The sequence below is a fragment of the Macrobrachium rosenbergii genome, chromosome 55, assembly GCF_040412425.1.
Source record: "Macrobrachium rosenbergii isolate ZJJX-2024 chromosome 55, ASM4041242v1, whole genome shotgun sequence".
Taxonomy (NCBI): Eukaryota; Metazoa; Arthropoda; class Malacostraca; order Decapoda; family Palaemonidae; genus Macrobrachium; species Macrobrachium rosenbergii.
In genome coordinates, this window is record NC_089795.1 from 72,050,163 (window position 1) to 72,067,223 (window position 17,061).

Below are 17,061 nucleotides of genomic sequence, written 5' to 3' on the forward strand. Positions count from 1 at the left end.
AGTAGATACAAACTAAAAGGGTGAGACGTAAAAAATAACGAAAAATTAAAGCATAAACATAAAAATATGAAAAAATAAAAACTAAGGTGAAATGTAAACAAACTACCACTCACAAAAATGCAAAATGTTGTGACCTAATTGGTACCCTGTAAGTGCGATAGCTAAGTTGAATACTAGACAGTTGTTGTTCAATTTCCAAGCTTCATCTTTTTAATAGTCCACGACTCTGAAATTAAAGGTCAGTCTATTTTGAACAAAAAGACAGTACCAATCCAGGTCAGTGAAAGGATGGTCCTGGCGCTAAGCTGTGTTCTCATCTAATGGCAGAAAAGGGTGGTTTGGAAAGGAAACCTGGTTCTAATAGGAGGAACCTCTGTGTTCAAAATTCTGTGTCTGAGCCAGCGGGAACTAGGTCCCACGTATCATGAACCACACACTGCGAACAAGTGAACAAGTAAACGATACAGGAATTAAAGTCCACAGGCAAGTGACTTCTCTCTCAAAAGTGATCTTATTATAAAAGGTTACAGAAAACAAACCAAAACTGATTTGAAACAATGATTAGTATTTCTTGTAACTTTTTCCCGGATAACAGCTACTATACCAAGGTAAGGCAATTTAATGTACACCAGGACAAAACTTTCATTTAAAATTTTTTCAGAACTTTGTAAAATACAAAAATGGATATGAGTTTTAGAAAAATAATTCTGGAGGAAAACCATATCTTAATTAAATAATTAAAATCCACAACAAACTGACCCATTGTAGGCTCTATTAATCAAAGTGCGTATTGAGTTCCAACATATACCCAACTGGCGAAAAACTGAGAGTAATTCAATCCCAAGCCAGTAAAAGTACTTTTCCTGTAAACAGAGTCTCCAAGTTTGCCACTATTTCTTACATGCCTGTACATCTAAAATGACTTAACTTATTGCTCCTGTTTCCGTCTCAAGTAAATTCTTTTAAATTTGTTAAAAATTATACTCTTTCAATTTAACCAAGATATTTATATTAAGCTGGATTTAAATGTAACCTCTCTTCACCAATATCCCATTAAAAGAAACAATAAACATTATTCTTAATAATATGTCTAAAACCATTTATCAGTGTTTGGACTTAATAAAATCGACTTTTGCAAAGAATTATTACATTTGGCAACTAGATGATAGCATTTTTACTTTTGATGGTAAATTATATAATCAAATAGATGGAGTAGCTATGGGAAATTCTTGGACCTGTATATGCAGATTGCTTCAGGTTATTGTGAAAGGATTTGGATGTCTAAATCCCCTAGTGCTTTCAAAACCTTTGTATTACCGTAGGTATGTAGATAATCTTTCCATGTGTCTAAAGATTATCACATGTTGATTTGTTTTTTGAATATTTTAATTCTCGTCACTAACATTTCTTTTACTTTGTGAGATGGAACAGGATAATAAGTTGTCATTTTTAGATGTACAGGTACACAGAAATAATGCAAAGTTGAGACCTCTGTTTATAGGAAAAGTGCTTTTACTAAAGCTTGGGATTGGATACCTCAGTTTTTTCAAAAGTTGTATAAGTTGAACTCAATATGCACTTTTGATTAATAGAGCCTACAATGTTTGTTGTGATTTTAATTTATTTCATCAGATATGGTTTTCCTCCAAATTATTTTTCTAAACTCATATCCCATTTTTGTATTTACAAAGTTCTGAAAAATTTTTAAATGAAAGTTTTGTCCCAGACAAGTGTCACAATGCTGCTAGTAAGATATAAGTACATTAAATTTACTTGCTTACCTTGGTCATAGTAGCTATATGGTCAGAAAAAGTTACAGAAATACTTAAGCGTTGTTTCCCTCAAATCAGTTTCCAGGTTGTTTTCTGTAATCCTTTTACAATAAGATCACTTTTGAGAATCCCTACTCTGCCTGTGGACATTGTAATTCCTGTCGTTTGTGTTCATGTTCGCAGTGTGGTCTGCGATACGCGGGATCTAGTTCCCGCTGGCTCAGACGCAGAATTTTGGAACACAGAGGCCTTTCTATTAGAACTAGGTTTCCCCTTTCCAAACCACCCTTTTCTGCCATTAGAGAACACAGTTTAGCACAGGACCATCCTTTCACTGACCTGGATTTTCGGGTACTGTCTTTTTGTTCAAATAGACTGGACCTTTTAATTTCAGAGTCGCTGACTATTAAAAAGATGAAGCCGGAATTGAACAACAACTCGTCTGGTATTCAACTAGCTATCGTGTAATTTCATAGTAGGTACTCAGTTAGGTCGTTAAATATTTTACTTTGTGAGTGGTAGTTTGTTTACATTTCACCTTAGTTTTATTTTCATATTTTTTTATGTTTGTGTTTTTAATTTTTCGTTATTTTACGTCTTACCCTTTTAGTTTGTATTTACTTGTTCATTTTATATATTTCGTTAGTATTTTTGCTGAAGATTTATTATGACAATTCATTTTATTGTAATTTTATTGATTCTCATCCTTGTCGGTTTTTTCAGCCTGATGATGAGGTTTTACACCTCGAAAGCTCGTACAATAAAGAATGTTCTTCCTGGTCTTGGCAATATTATTTATCATTAAGCTATATATATATATATATATATATATATATATATATATATATATATATATATATATATATATATATATATATATATATATATATATATATATATAGACTGGCTTCTGTTATATATATGCATGTTATTTTCTTCAGCAAAAATATAAAAATAAAATAAGTAATAATAATAATGATAATAATAATAATAATTGAGGACGCCAAGTGACACCTTTTCTTGAGGACGCCAAATGTTCAGGACGCCAGGACACCAAATGGCACCTTTTACCCTACTAACAAATGTTCAGAACGCAAAATGGCACCTTTTACCCTACTACATAATTTTTTTTTATATATGCATGTTATTTTCTTCAGCAAAAATATAAAAATAAAATAAATAATAATAATAATAATAATAATAATAATAATAATAATAATAATTGAGGACGCCAAATGTTCAGGACGCCAGGACGCCAAATGGCACCTTTTACCCTACTCATGGCCATTTTTAACCTCCTGATGTAATGTTCTCTTTTGGTATCAATTTTGCCAACTTATCTCGTTCATGTTCATCCTCTTTATACAGACGATTTTCAGAATTCTGTTTTCATTCCATTATTTCTTGCTCTTCAACTTTCATTTCTCTGTTTATATCTTTTATGTTTGTCCCTTTCAAATCTTTTCTGTCTTTCTACCGCCACTTCTGTCTTGGATGTTTTCTCCTTTCCTCTGCTGTGTTGAGATTCAGATTCTATTCCACTCTTATTCTTTGTCCTTGCCTCATACACATCATCCTCTGCCAGAACTAAGCTCTCTCCTCTTCAGTTGCTCTTGGTATGCCTCGATACCTTGGCCATGCCTCTCTTTATCCCGCCCCGGATGTCACACTGCACATTTCTGCTGCCTTTTGTATTCCATTCTCAGCAATTTCCACCACACACCTTTTGATGCCGTGTTAGCTGAGACATTATTTTCTGTTCTCCCCTTGAACCTTGTGTCTTTTTCCTATGCTGTGTATGTTATGTTAAACATGTCTCACCTTGTAGAACAGTTATTTGTTTTTATGTCTGTGTATATATATATATATATATATATATATATATATATATATATATATATATATATATATATATATATATATATATATATACTATATATCTTGGAAGCCGTATGTTCTTCCGTTTCTCCACTCACGTATCATATCAATTCTCCTTGGGTTTTTCAAAACTGTTTATCAACTTGACTGAGGCAGAAATTAACGCTTTTTTTCAGTGGATTCTCTCTCTAAAGCTAGACTTTCCCTCACTTACTTGAAACAATTCGCCCAGTTCCTGCCGGACCTCCTGCCATATACCCTCTGACTGTGGCATTTCTGTCACTGCATCGGATAACATTTCTCGTTTGTCTTTCCATTCTTTTAGTCTTCCTGATCGGATAAGCATAATCAGAAGATGTACGCTATCTTTTTTGGATATTTTTTAACCTTTCATTTATGCTTCCCATTTCTGTCCCATCCTCTGCCATCTTATCTTTTACCAGTAAGCTAATCATTTTTTTTTGTCTTGCCGTCACTCCATCATAATATAGATTTCTCCACATCACTGAGGATTATTTTTTCCCTAATCCTGTATACGTTACCTTCAAATGTCCACACTTTTCCAGCTACCATCTCTACATTTTCCTGCCATTTTTGCTGACATTCCTTTAATTTTATTTCGCTTTGGATTTTTTTGCAGCTCCTGCCTGATTAAAGGCTGCCTTCTATTGAACGCATATTCTCCTAGAATATTACACAGGCACATACGCATATATTTTATTGTATATATATATGTATGTATGTATGTATGTATGTATGTATGTATGTGTGTGTACGCTTTAAAAAATCACAGTAGATGCACGTGACTTCAGTGTACAAGCGAATCCCACAGGAAAATGACAGGCAGAAGTTTAGTAAAAAGCGCTTTCACGTTTATTAACGCATCGTCTGGGCACAGATGAGACACAGATGAAAAGAAGGTTACAAAGCAAACAAAAGAACAAAGAATACGAGATATCAGTTGTCAAAGGGTATAAATGAAAAGATGTTCTTTAGACTTTACGTGTTTGCAGGCCGCAGTTCATTGATGCTGAGATCAAAACTATTTATGATAGTGCTTTGAACCAACAAACACCTAAGGACCTTTGTAGATGTAGCATGGAAAAAGAGCCAGAAGACATTTTATTTAACTAATAACAAACTTGAATTCTGCAAGCATAATATTCTCAAATTACCGTACGATGAAAGGTTTTTACAGATTCCTGGAATTTTAAAGCTTTTCAACATAAATGTTGTTTTCAGTAATTTTAACGTTAAGAGTTTAGTAATAAAGAATTCTCCTAAAGTTGTTTCTGGCTGCATCTATGAAATTCCTTGTAAAAAGTGTCATAAAATATATTATGGACAAACTGGAAAATCACTTTCACTACGAATCAAACAACACCAATATTCTGCAAGAACCGGGCAAATATCGAATGCATTATTCGTACATATGAGAGATTTAGATCATCCTATTAACTGGAGTGAAGCAAGATCTTTAGTCCCGTGCAACGACTCGGTTAAAAGGAATATCATTGAATCTTGTTTTGTCAAGTAAAATAATGAAACTACTCTAAATTTAAGTTTTGGTTTGTTTAAACTTGATGCCTTCATAATTAAAAAGTTGTTGATAAATATAAGCAAAATTAGTATTCAGTTTTATAAATATTTCTGCAAATGGATAATTCCGTATCTCTTATTACGGTTAATTATATGGTTTTAGTTTGTGACTGTGGATCCTGGATTTCCTGGATTACCTTTTGTTTTATTACGTCAAGTACCAACCATCTGGTATTCCGTTTTATACATGTTTTTGGATCTTGTATGGCTAAACTTCCGTATCTATTGTAGTTAGGTGTAGGGTTTTAGTTTGTGACTGCTTTATCCCGGATTGTCCTGGATTATCTTTCTGTTTATTACCCTTTGACAGTTGACCATCTGGTATTCTTGTTCTTTTTGTTTACTTTGTAAACCTTCTTTTCATCTGTGTCATTTTGCCCAGACGATGCGTCAATAAACGTGAAAGCGCTTGGTGCTGAACTGCTGCTGTCATTTTCCTGTGTATGTATATATATGTACTGTATATGTATATGAAGAATATATACAGTGTATATATATATATATTATATATATATATACACATACTGTATATATATATATATATATATATATATATATATATATATATATATATATATATATATATATATATATGTATATACAGTATATGTGTGTGTGTGTTTGTAAGTATTTATGTATATTACTATTTAGGGTTAGATTTTTTTATGCATGTTTTCTGAGTTAAATGTTACCGCCACTATTAAAAGGGCCCCTCTTTTGTTTGAAAGTGGAACCGTGTTTCGTTTGATTTTCTTAATTTATTTAAACATAACTAGAACAGAAAAATAAAGTATACAGAAAAATCCTGTGTCATTGGCATTAAAGACTTCCTTGGTTATTGCACCTCCAGCTTTAAGATGATACCTCCGTCCTCTCGTCAAAGAATACTTAGTAAACCTCATCATCCACCTCTCTCTCTCTCTCTCTCTCTCTCTCTCTCTCTCTCTCTCTCTCTCTCTCTCTCTCTCTCTCTCTCTCTCTTCATCTGAAAAGTGTCCGCTTTAGCAGAAATAGTTTTAATGTTCAATGAAGTGCGTGGCTTTACTCTGACTCCTCATCAGGACGTTGAAGGCTCTCGAGATGACTTTTCTAAAACCCTCCAAACCTCATAAGAGAAGTAAACACCACTGATGCCTGCAGTGTCTCTTAAGAATTCAAAGAAACTTAAAATGGAAAACGTTCGTGAAAAATTATTATATAAAGCTCTGAAAACAGATTAGGTTGTCTAAATCATACTTAATAGGAAAAGGAAAGAAAACAGCTTGAGTTGTTTTCTTTTGTAGAGGTAACGGATCGATGATTTAAAAGAATTTAGCTATAGAGCCAAACACTGTGGCACTTTTAACCATTCAGCGCTTAAGACAGTGAAAAGAGGGAGCTGGAGTTGTTAGACAGCAAAATGGAAGAAAGGAGGTGGGAGCAAAGGTAAAATAAAAGGTTAACATGTTGGTGTAGCTAGGGGCCGAAGGGACGCTGCAAACAACCTTTAATAATGCCAACATTGCACCACGTGAGGACACTGGCGGCATCACCCCCACCCCCACCCTACGGGCTAGAAGTAGTGGAGACCTATACAGTGAATACCACGGCTTTTTCTAGGCTTATACTCTGGGGAAGGACATTGAACTGCCTGTTCCATCGGTTTCATCGTAAATAAAAGATGGTCGGTCACTGAAGTAAAGTCTTAGGCATTGACTGATTCAACCCATCCAATACCTTTTCCTTGTCGCCGAGATATGAGTTAAAATAGAGGAGAAAGAACAAATAAAAAAAAAGCGCGGGTCAGGTACTATCACTATTGTACCGCTTTTGGTCTTTGCTCTCAAAGTTTCAGGTACTCTTTTTATCAGATTTCAAAGCTTCTTAGCTGTCTGGAATACAGCGAATGTAGCAAAGAGTCAGCTATTCTTCCATTCCTCATGCAGCATAAGTGTAGTTATTTTTTAGTTTTTCTTTTTTAGCAGAAGAACTGATACAGTCATGTCTGGTTAGAGCAAGTTCAGCCTGTCAAGGAAAGAATAAGTTGATGGAACCTTTGTTTTGATAAAATTGCCTTTTTAAAACAGACAAGGTGTATATGATTCGGAACCTTTGTTTTGATAAAATTGCCTTTTTAAAACAGACAAGGTGTATATGATTCAGGAAATACAGAAGTTGGAAAATTCCACATATCAGAAGTAAATATGATTGGAGACAGGTCTTTTGGTCAACCCTCGACTTAGAAACTTTCACGTTGAGTGTTTATGCACATCCACCAAACAATTTAACTCCACTAACTATAGTCATCCTGGTACCATGACTGGAATGTCGTACAACGCAGTCGTTGGGAGACCAGCAAACCAGTCGCTGAAGAATATAACAACCAGAACGGATGGAGAGTATCCGAAGGTGTCCTTTCTTGGTAAATTTGTAGGCAATGCAGTATTCGTATGCGGGAAGAGTAGAAGTCACAAAAGATCGTCTTAACACGACCATATTACGCAACATGCCTTCAGACTTCGGACAGTAGCTGGATGTTCGGAAAGAGGAAAAGTATATTATTATTATTCAAGCCCTCGGTTTGAGTGTTGTTGTGCTAAGGATGGAAACTATCGTATGTCAGCGTATGACCGTGGGTACAAGGAGTACGAAAGGGAGAGAATCCATGATAGGTGTAGTGGATATAGTAAGCATTGGAGACACATGGTCCTACTAATGAGGTTCTATACGTCAGCATAATGCGCGATTGAAATTCAGGAAATGTTCGAATGGAAAGCTTTATTTTGATATAAATAGTAAGAGAAGAGGAAGGCCAGTGAGTTTTGTATCACGGGAGGTATATTTTCTGAGGAGTATGGGATTTAGATTAAAAAATATGCTGTTTATACAAATACATTACTATACAGTTTATACTCCACCAATACCTGTTAAACGCCTGAAATTCTACACCTTTTCACCCTTAAATCAAACAAATTTAACTTCATTTTAAAAAAGTTGACTTTCGTACGGTTTAATCAGTTAAAGGAAACTTAAACGATGACAACAAACGAATTCTGTTTGTTCCGATAAACAAAGACGGATGAAAACTCTGAAAACTAATGAATATGCCAGAAAAAGGGAGAATATTTTAAGGAAGGGACTATATTGGAAGGTTTTATATTATTTACTATATATATATATATATATATATATATATATATATATATATATATATATATATATATATATATATATATATACTGTATATATATATATGTATATATATATTGTGTGTATGTGGTTGTAAAAAATCAAATATATCATTTTGATTTTCGAACAATTCATACGTTTTTCCGAACTCTTAGGCATAATCGTTTAATCAGCTGTTAGCATACGAACACCCGCATTATTAGTGAGATAAATCCTTTAATGTGAGATCTGGTAGAAATTATGACCCTGCCTCAACGTGGAGCAACTCGAGATAACGACGAGTCCTGTTCTCATCGTCAAAATGTTGCCGTTCATCGGACTGTTCTTGTAAGGGGCGTCGTTCCGAAGTACTTGCGATGGTCGAACAGTTTTGAAAACAAAATCAGGTCTGTGTATATATGCAGACGAGCGCTTCCTTGTTTGACTGAGCAAACTTTGCTCGATGCTCTGCGTGTTGTATCAGAGGTTTAGGGAAATATGCTACTTACTTCTGCCTCTTAACATACATAACTGAAGCTTTTATCGCTGTGCGCAAGAGATTCCGTAGAATTTAAACAGAAATATGTTTGAGGCCTCCGTTACTTTGTGAATTGTAAATATTTGGGTTCTGTGCAGACTTTGCCACAACCACCAAAAAGAAAAATTACACAACTCACCTTCGACAAACATCCACATGATGTTCGTGAGGAAGAAGTAATTGAGTGCGACGAAGAAGGCACATCCGATCCCCTCCCCGACGAAAGTCTGCAATAGATGGAAAAGGGAGTTTCAGTTATTGTCATTTTTGCTAAATAAGGTAGAACATTTTCCCGAAGTAGAATTCCTTAACATTTCTTCGTATAAGGTTCGAACATTTTCCCAGAGTAATTTGTCCAAACGTTTCGGCGTCAAAGGTTCGAATTCATGTTCGGTCGGACTTGAAAGAAATCACAAAATGAATTTCATTTCGCTTATCAGATATACTGTTTTGAAATATTGGCTGAAAAGGGACAGATTCAGCTAGTTCTCTAATAAATCTACGGGTCTGTGTGTCTCGTTTTTGTTAGATACCATTTCATTTTAGGTAATGCCCAACAGACCATTACTTTCCACTTTACCTTTGCGGAAATCAGTGATCCTCATTTTGTACGACCCTGTGATTGTTTCATCCATATATTGTTAAAATGTCCAATTCTCTTACCGCTTTCATACAAAGACGAATATAAGCTTAGGTACTGGTGCATTTGTGTGTTGAAGAAGTTAAGTATACCTTAGTTTTACCAGACCACTGAGCTGATTAACAGCTCTCCTAGGGCTGGCCCGAAGGCTTAGACTTATTTAACGTGGCTAAGAACCAATTTGTTACTTAGCAACGGGACCTACAGCTGAATTCAGGTAAATTTTACTGGAGCTGACTTGACCCCCTCCCCCACGCGCAGTCTGGCCACGGAAGGTGAATGTCTTCTCATTTATTCCCTACGTGGACAAAAGACTTGTAGTGATAATCGTATCCAGAAACGTGCGAGGAAGACAAAAATTTGAACGATACTGTGGCCTTGAAAAATATATATTTATCAGGTAAAAGTAACCATTAGACTATAAATTCAGCCTGAAAAACAGTAACCGATAAAAAGACTAGGATACGATGGTGCGAATGGCTCTTGTCAACTCTAGTAAAATGTACCAGATTTCGAGAGATAAACTGCAAGTACGCATAAGCTAAATTAACCTTATTTTCGCTTCGGCAGCAAAGTGCGTTTGCGAGTGGTCGCGAAACTCTCATTTGTGGGATCGAGTCCTGTTACAGGTGGATAAAGTTTTTTCATTTAGGCTACTCCTAGCTGAGATGAAAGCCATTAAGTGATATTCGTATACAAAAAGTATTAGGAAGTCGAGAAGTTGTGACGGCTTTGTGTATGTGCATTATTATGTATATATATATATATATATATATGTGTGTGTGTGTGTGTGTGTGTGTGTACTGTATATATTAGTCCATGGGCTAAGTACAGAAACCCCCCCGGGGGGATTTTTGCTGATACAGATTTTTTTAAATCTCCAAGCTATATAATTGCAGAATCTACTTGTCTGCTACCTGAACTCTGCTGGTGTTGACTGCCAGAGCGAAAATAGATGCGGAGTTTATGTATCAATATCTCTAATATTACAAAATCCACAACTCGCATGATTTTCAGAGATAAATGCGAAAGAAAACATGCACTTTAATTCTGATTTTAAGAAAAGTTGTATGTTGAAATCAGCGACAGTGTGTTTAAATAAGAAATTAAAAAGGGTTCGGAAAAACTAAGCCCTTAAATCAAATATTTAATTCAGGGCTAGATGCTATACACAGGATACATGATTTATTCATTATATTTAAGGCAAAAGTAATTCTCCTTGCAATTACAGTGTATCAATATAAGCAACCCAGTTAAATCTCTTACCATTTGCATGATAAAAATTGCATTTAACACCATATAATTTGAATATTTCTTGTAGGAAATCTCTAGTATATCTAAGTTCATAAATAACTTTAAGAACTGAGTAACTTCTCATAAGTTTTTTTAACAGAGTCATTGAATAATCCTCTGAAATAATGGTGTAATGTAATTTAATGTAAGATATTTTTTTTATCATAATAGCAGTCATCACATATAACAAGAGCTGGAAAATCAGGAGTTGAATTACATACCTAGCCAAAATAGCTTTAGAGATTATATACAGTTATCATTATTAGATATCATATGACGACATAGTTTTTCAGTTCAGGAAATTTGGTTTGACTTCTTTACCGATGCCTAATTGAATTTACTCAAGTAGCAACATAAATATAATATACTTGTAAGTGCTTCTATTACAACCATAATTTTACGAATTACCTTTTTAAAGAGATGACATAACTTTTTTTTTTTATCAAAGTTTAAGACAAAAAAGACAAAATAAAGAAAATACTGCGTTGAAATGAGGGCATATTCTTATCAGAGTACAAATTCTTTCCATTGAAAATTGAAGTTTTTAAGTCATTTTAATAATGGAGAATATTTTTAAGACAATAACTCAATATAAAAACAAGCAGCATTGGAACCACAAGTTCCTGAATGAAAATTATCCTTATCTTAAATTTCTCATGCAAATTCACAATAAAGAAGAGCTGTTTTCACTGCAAGTTTTATAAGTAAACATAACTGGTCATAATCTTTTAAATTTCATCCTCAAATATGTAATCTACAAGATTAACAAATTCAGGGTCATCATCATCTCGTATCCTCTCTGGCCCCTCCAACAACGCGTCTACTAGTTCCTGTGGCATGAGTTCACCTTCAGACCATTTGAATTCTGTCTTTCCTTTTGGGTTCGTTGTGCCTGCCTGGTTCCAAATAAGGGCCTGATGATTCGCTCTTTTGATGCGCATTTCTAATGAATTCTTGCAGCGGGGGCAAGAGGGCCTTGTCCATTCCATCATAGCTCGTGACTAGTGCTTTTGACATTTTGATACTGAATCGCTGGACGAATTTCTCATGTCTTAATTTGTCGGTGTCTCTACTAGACGATCTACCATAGAGAAGACATGCAGTGTTCAAGCTCGGATAGAACATGATCTCGAATTTCACTTGAGATTCCTGACTGGGCAGATGTATCAACGAACTCTAAATGATGTCTAAGGATTTTAAAAATGGCAATTTTACCGCTTCCGACAAACGCTATTGTCGTATCACAGCCACTAAATGGTTGCAAGGTTGGAAGAACAGAGCAAATTTCTTTTCCAACATCTTGGATGACACTTTGAATGTTTATCAGTCGTCTTTTATCGCCCACTTCAGTATCAAACAAAACTGTCTGCTTTATTTTCTGAGCATATTTAAGAAGGAGAATAAAAACGTCAGTGTCAGGTCATCGTATAGTTATAGGTGAATCAAACGAGCTTTGAGCTGCAATGTGCAAGCAATGGAGCACAATTTTGGTGTCTGCTTCCTTTTGGCAGGATCCAAGTTCTTCAATATCTTCATTAATTATATGCTGTCCACCAGTGGTTGTCAAACAAGTGCATTTATCTCCATAAACTTAGTATATTTTTCTCCCCCCCATCAACATGCTAGCATATTTGTCTTGCTTCCATTCATTTAGAAGGAAAAGAGTAAGGCTTTGCTTCTTGTTGTCAGTTAGTAAAAAACCTTTCCAGTCTCTTGGAATTTTTGCCAATGGGCCCTTGATCGTGTATGCTGCAGAAGATCCTCTTCTATGTCTTTCAGCACTTTTTATTGAGTCTGGATTATATGAGTTGGTCACAAAATCGACACGAGGTTCTGTAGGGAGCTCTGTAAGCTCTCCAAATGTGTGAGGCAGAGCAACTTGAGCTTGAATCATAGCATTTCCATCGATGATATAGTTGTTTTTCTTTTGAATAGGTTTTGAGGCTCTATGTGTATCACTGTCCAGTAGGTGTAACAATTTAGATTTGTATGTTTTTGCCGGTACTCAATCCCCAGTAACCAGTGCCCATGGAACTGGACCCAAGAGGTAGCTTAGAACTCTTTCTAGACTGATTTTATTTTCCACTGCAAGAAAGAATAAATGACCAAAGACGTTTCTCTCAGCTGTTATTTTTTGGGTTTTCAACTTGCGTGTAACATTTGCTCACTTGGCAGTTGCTAAGAATGTCTTGAGATTGAACCTTATAATTGGTTCACTGAAACTCTTCGCCTTGTTAAGTAGTCGTTCCTGAATAAAAGTCCTGAAAACTTTTTCACCAATCAAATCGGCGTTTAGAATGTCATCCTCAACATCCTTTGGTACAGGTGCCTCAGAGGAGAGGGAATAAAGTGAATCTTTGTCATCACTATCAGACGGGTTACTAAAGTTGTGTAATGCATCCATAACATTGAGGACATCATCTTTAGATTTAGCTGTTTGAGAACTTCCTGAGGTCTTTGTGCGAATCAGTTTCCTGGCTGTCCATGTCTGCCAAAAGTATTGTTGCTTGATGATACGTACCTCTTGCATGCCTTGTGGTGCACCGTCTGTAGCAGGCAGAGTGATTTCTGTTGAAGCCAATAATCCCCCCGTGTGATTTAGCATGGCGGCTTATTGTTTGTTTGATGGTTATATCCACAGCATTTCTGGATTATGGTATATCGGATCTACAGACACTAAATCCATTTTGTTCCATAAGTCTCTCAGTACCAGGATGGAAGTTTGGCAGCTTCAACATACTGAAGAAGTAGAAGGTGCTCTATATATATATATATATATATATATATATATATATATATATATATATATATATATATATATATATATATATATATATATATATATATTATATAAATATATTATACAATCCACGTCAGAAGATGAGTGAAAACCGAGACTTTGAACAAGTACTTTAGTAGTTTATTCTATATTTTCAAGTTAAATGTAGAATATACTACGAAAGTACTTGTTGAAAGTCCCGGTTTTCACTTACCTTCTGACGTGGATTGTATAATATTCTCAAGCATGCGTCTCTTCGTGCTGCATTGGATATGAATGTGTGTGTGTGTGTATATATATATATATATATATATATATATATATATATATATATATATATATATATATATATATATATGTATAGTGTGAAGTTTTTGGTTGTACTAAGTATAATATAATTCTTTTGAAATGGCTTTTTCTTGTCAATATTTAAGGATGCAGAGTACAGGACAAAGAGCATGTCTTTTACATACAGGTCTGAGATTTTTCGCAAAGTGCATCATATAATTATTCAAAAAAGGTTTTTTTTTATCAACTTGATCACGACGTAAAGTAAAACGCTGAGAAGCGTAATAACTTTAAGTTTGCGAAGAAAGTTTCGCCATCACCCAAAAAGAAGTTACAAACTTTATTGAAAAGTAGCATTTTAATATTTTTCATACCGACCAATCTCCTCTAGCAAAACTCTCCCGATATCTGTACTTTTCACAACTTATCAAAAAATGGAAAAAAGAAAAAAAAAAAATGCCCGGTGGGATAGCAAAACTTCTATCATTAGATAACTCAAAAATTTATGTTAAAAACAGATTGTGGCGCCATCTGAGAGCCGTATTTGAATTTACTCATTTTGCTGTTTGTTCACTGATAAACTTTTTTGTTTATCCATTTTCGCCAGTCATCATATCAGTGGTGATCGCCTCCAACACCATGTGACGCAAAGGGCCTCGTAAAATTCCGCTACTCGTTTCTTTCCTGTGGTTTGTGCACCACAATTCTCCAGACGTCTCCAGCCTCCCTGGCAATTCTCATCCAAGCAGATCTGGGGTTTTCAATTCTTTCAGTGCCCGCAGGAGCCCTGCTGATATTATTACGGACTATTCTCATAGAGGCTGTTCGAAGGACATTATATCATCTACATATGGAAGTAGCCTAATTTCCTTTATGGTATCATTTCAAATTGAAACCTACCCTCTGACTCGTAATATTCTTTTGAAGCTTTATCTTCAAATCAACAAATTCTTTTAAATATAATTTCTTTCTCATACTGTGAGTCATGTCTGTACAGCGATACAAATCTTACTAGCTTATATATAATCTTACTTTCGCATGCAGTTTCAGCCTATCTAAAATTGTATGATTTACCTATAGAAACCTCTCTTTCACTAAATTCCAACTCGAGAATCTCTAAGTGGAGGTCCATTGTTCCTCAGTCTGAAAGATTTAGCCTTTGAATCACTTCCTTATTTAATATTTCATCAATTAGTGCATAACCATTCATTATACCTTTTTTTTCTTAGATTTATTTTGAGTCTCATCTTTCTAGATATATGATACATTCTTTTAAGCAAGCTTTTTAAATCTTGGGTCGCTTTGCCGTTGAAAACATTATCTGCATATTTTGCTTAAAACAGGATCATCTGTATATTTTGCTTAAAACAGGATCATTTGCATATTTTACACAGTTCACACGATATTCCCTGTATGTACAGAATCTAAAGTAACACCAGCGGGTAAACAGTTTTTTATGAATTTCCCAACGAATATCAAGCCTTGGGGACAGCTGTTCTTCATCTCTACATTTACCTTATTCTTGTCTGATGTATATTGTATCCCAGGTCTTATCCGATATCCAAGGCGTCCGTGTTGTTACCCCAGATACCAGTACTTTTCAAGAAGTTTGATGTACGTTTTTTTATAGTATATCACCCTCACTGATTGTCTGGTCCTCATCACATAAGGTTTCTAGAATGAAATCTGTTTCGACAAGCATTCGTAGAAGTCCCCTAATGTTCATCATTAAGATGCTTCATTGTAACAAACGTAAATATGTCAGCTCTTTTTTTTTTTTTTTTGTGTAGACTTTTCAGTTCTAGTGTAGCAGTGACAATTCAGTGATCACTGTTGACACCAGGTCCCCTTTAGCTCCTAACATTTCTCAGTTTTCTTTTGATATGTTGAGTGATAGCCTTGTGATTTGTTTGCTTTCTAGGAGATGTCCAAATGTATTTATTGATGTCTGATGGGAAAAGAGTACCTCTAAATATGAAGATGTTTGCAGTCCTAGAACTAATAAATTGAGCCGTATTTTAATTTTTAGTCTCTCTCCCAGGCATTCCTTAATGGTCCGTAACCATTACGTCCTATCAACTTGTGCCTTCATACTACCATCAACAATTCCCACATCTCTTTCGGCATTTCATGTACAACAGTTCTATTTAAAATTCATCTTCCATTTCTTCGGAGGTCGTTTTTTACTGCATACATTTCTCAATACTCATATTTCATTGTTTTAATTTAAATCTGGCAACCACTGATCCACTGCTCACTGCTCTTGTTCATAGGAGGATTACGTTTTACGTTTGACATTATTTACAGATCGGCCACCATTTCCCCAAAAAAAAAAAAAAAAAAAATTGTAGGATTGTATGATTTAATTTCAAGACATTTTGGATACATCATAGTATCGCTGCCATGTGTTTAATATGTGGCATCATTAGCATTTTAACGTTATCCGCTAACGATATAACTCCGTGTAAGCTCACTTTAACTCTTGTGTAAGCCCATTTTAAATTGTTAGCAAATAATGTATTTAGGTCGAAGACAACCACGTCATTTTCACGTCAGTTTGTAAAATTAAACAAATCTGTCATCCTCTAGCAAACGACAAAGGCCGAAAAAGTATTTTGCATCAGCGACAGTAGAAGAGCCATGGAGGCTACTTTGATCTCTCTCTCTCTCTCTCTCTCTCTCTCTCTCTCTCTCTCTCTCTCTGAGGGGCCGTTGGATATTTATCCCGCATGTTTACCGTGCACCTTATAACCCTCCTCCCCTTGGGTAACCTATCCCACATGGCAAACAGAAAAAGGAGAGGCAATATATTGCATTTTTAAGCGCGATATACTGTATTCCATTGCAATTATCCATAACATTTATAGCATGTCACAATTAACGTAGAGGTAAGTGTAAAGCAAATGAATAATATAGATTTCTTTCACTTAGCTATGAATCACTGAATTATTATTTTGCTTAGAGTAAATTACTTTGAAATTAAACATTTGACAACTCACGATAACGCCACCCATCTTTTAGGTAAGGTTAGTAGATTTTCCTTTCTTTGACAGAATATTTGTACACACGTCTGCCTTATGAAAATGTTAGTGATAAGTAAACTATATGATGAACAAACATCTCATTA

The 17,061-nt window shown here is 35.0% G+C and overlaps 1 protein-coding gene across 1 annotated transcript in view; it reads right to left on the bottom strand.

Annotated features, from left to right (window-relative positions):
• LOC136835405 (diuretic hormone receptor-like) overlaps positions 1 to 17,061 on the bottom strand; it is a 285,624-nt gene that overhangs the window by 71,049 nt on the left and 197,514 nt on the right. Inside the window, exon 5 of the mRNA XM_067098895.1 lies at positions 9,074 to 9,161. Within this exon, the coding sequence (XP_066954996.1) occupies positions 9,074 to 9,161 (88 nt within the window). The remainder of the gene's footprint in view (positions 1 to 9,073; positions 9,162 to 17,061) is intronic.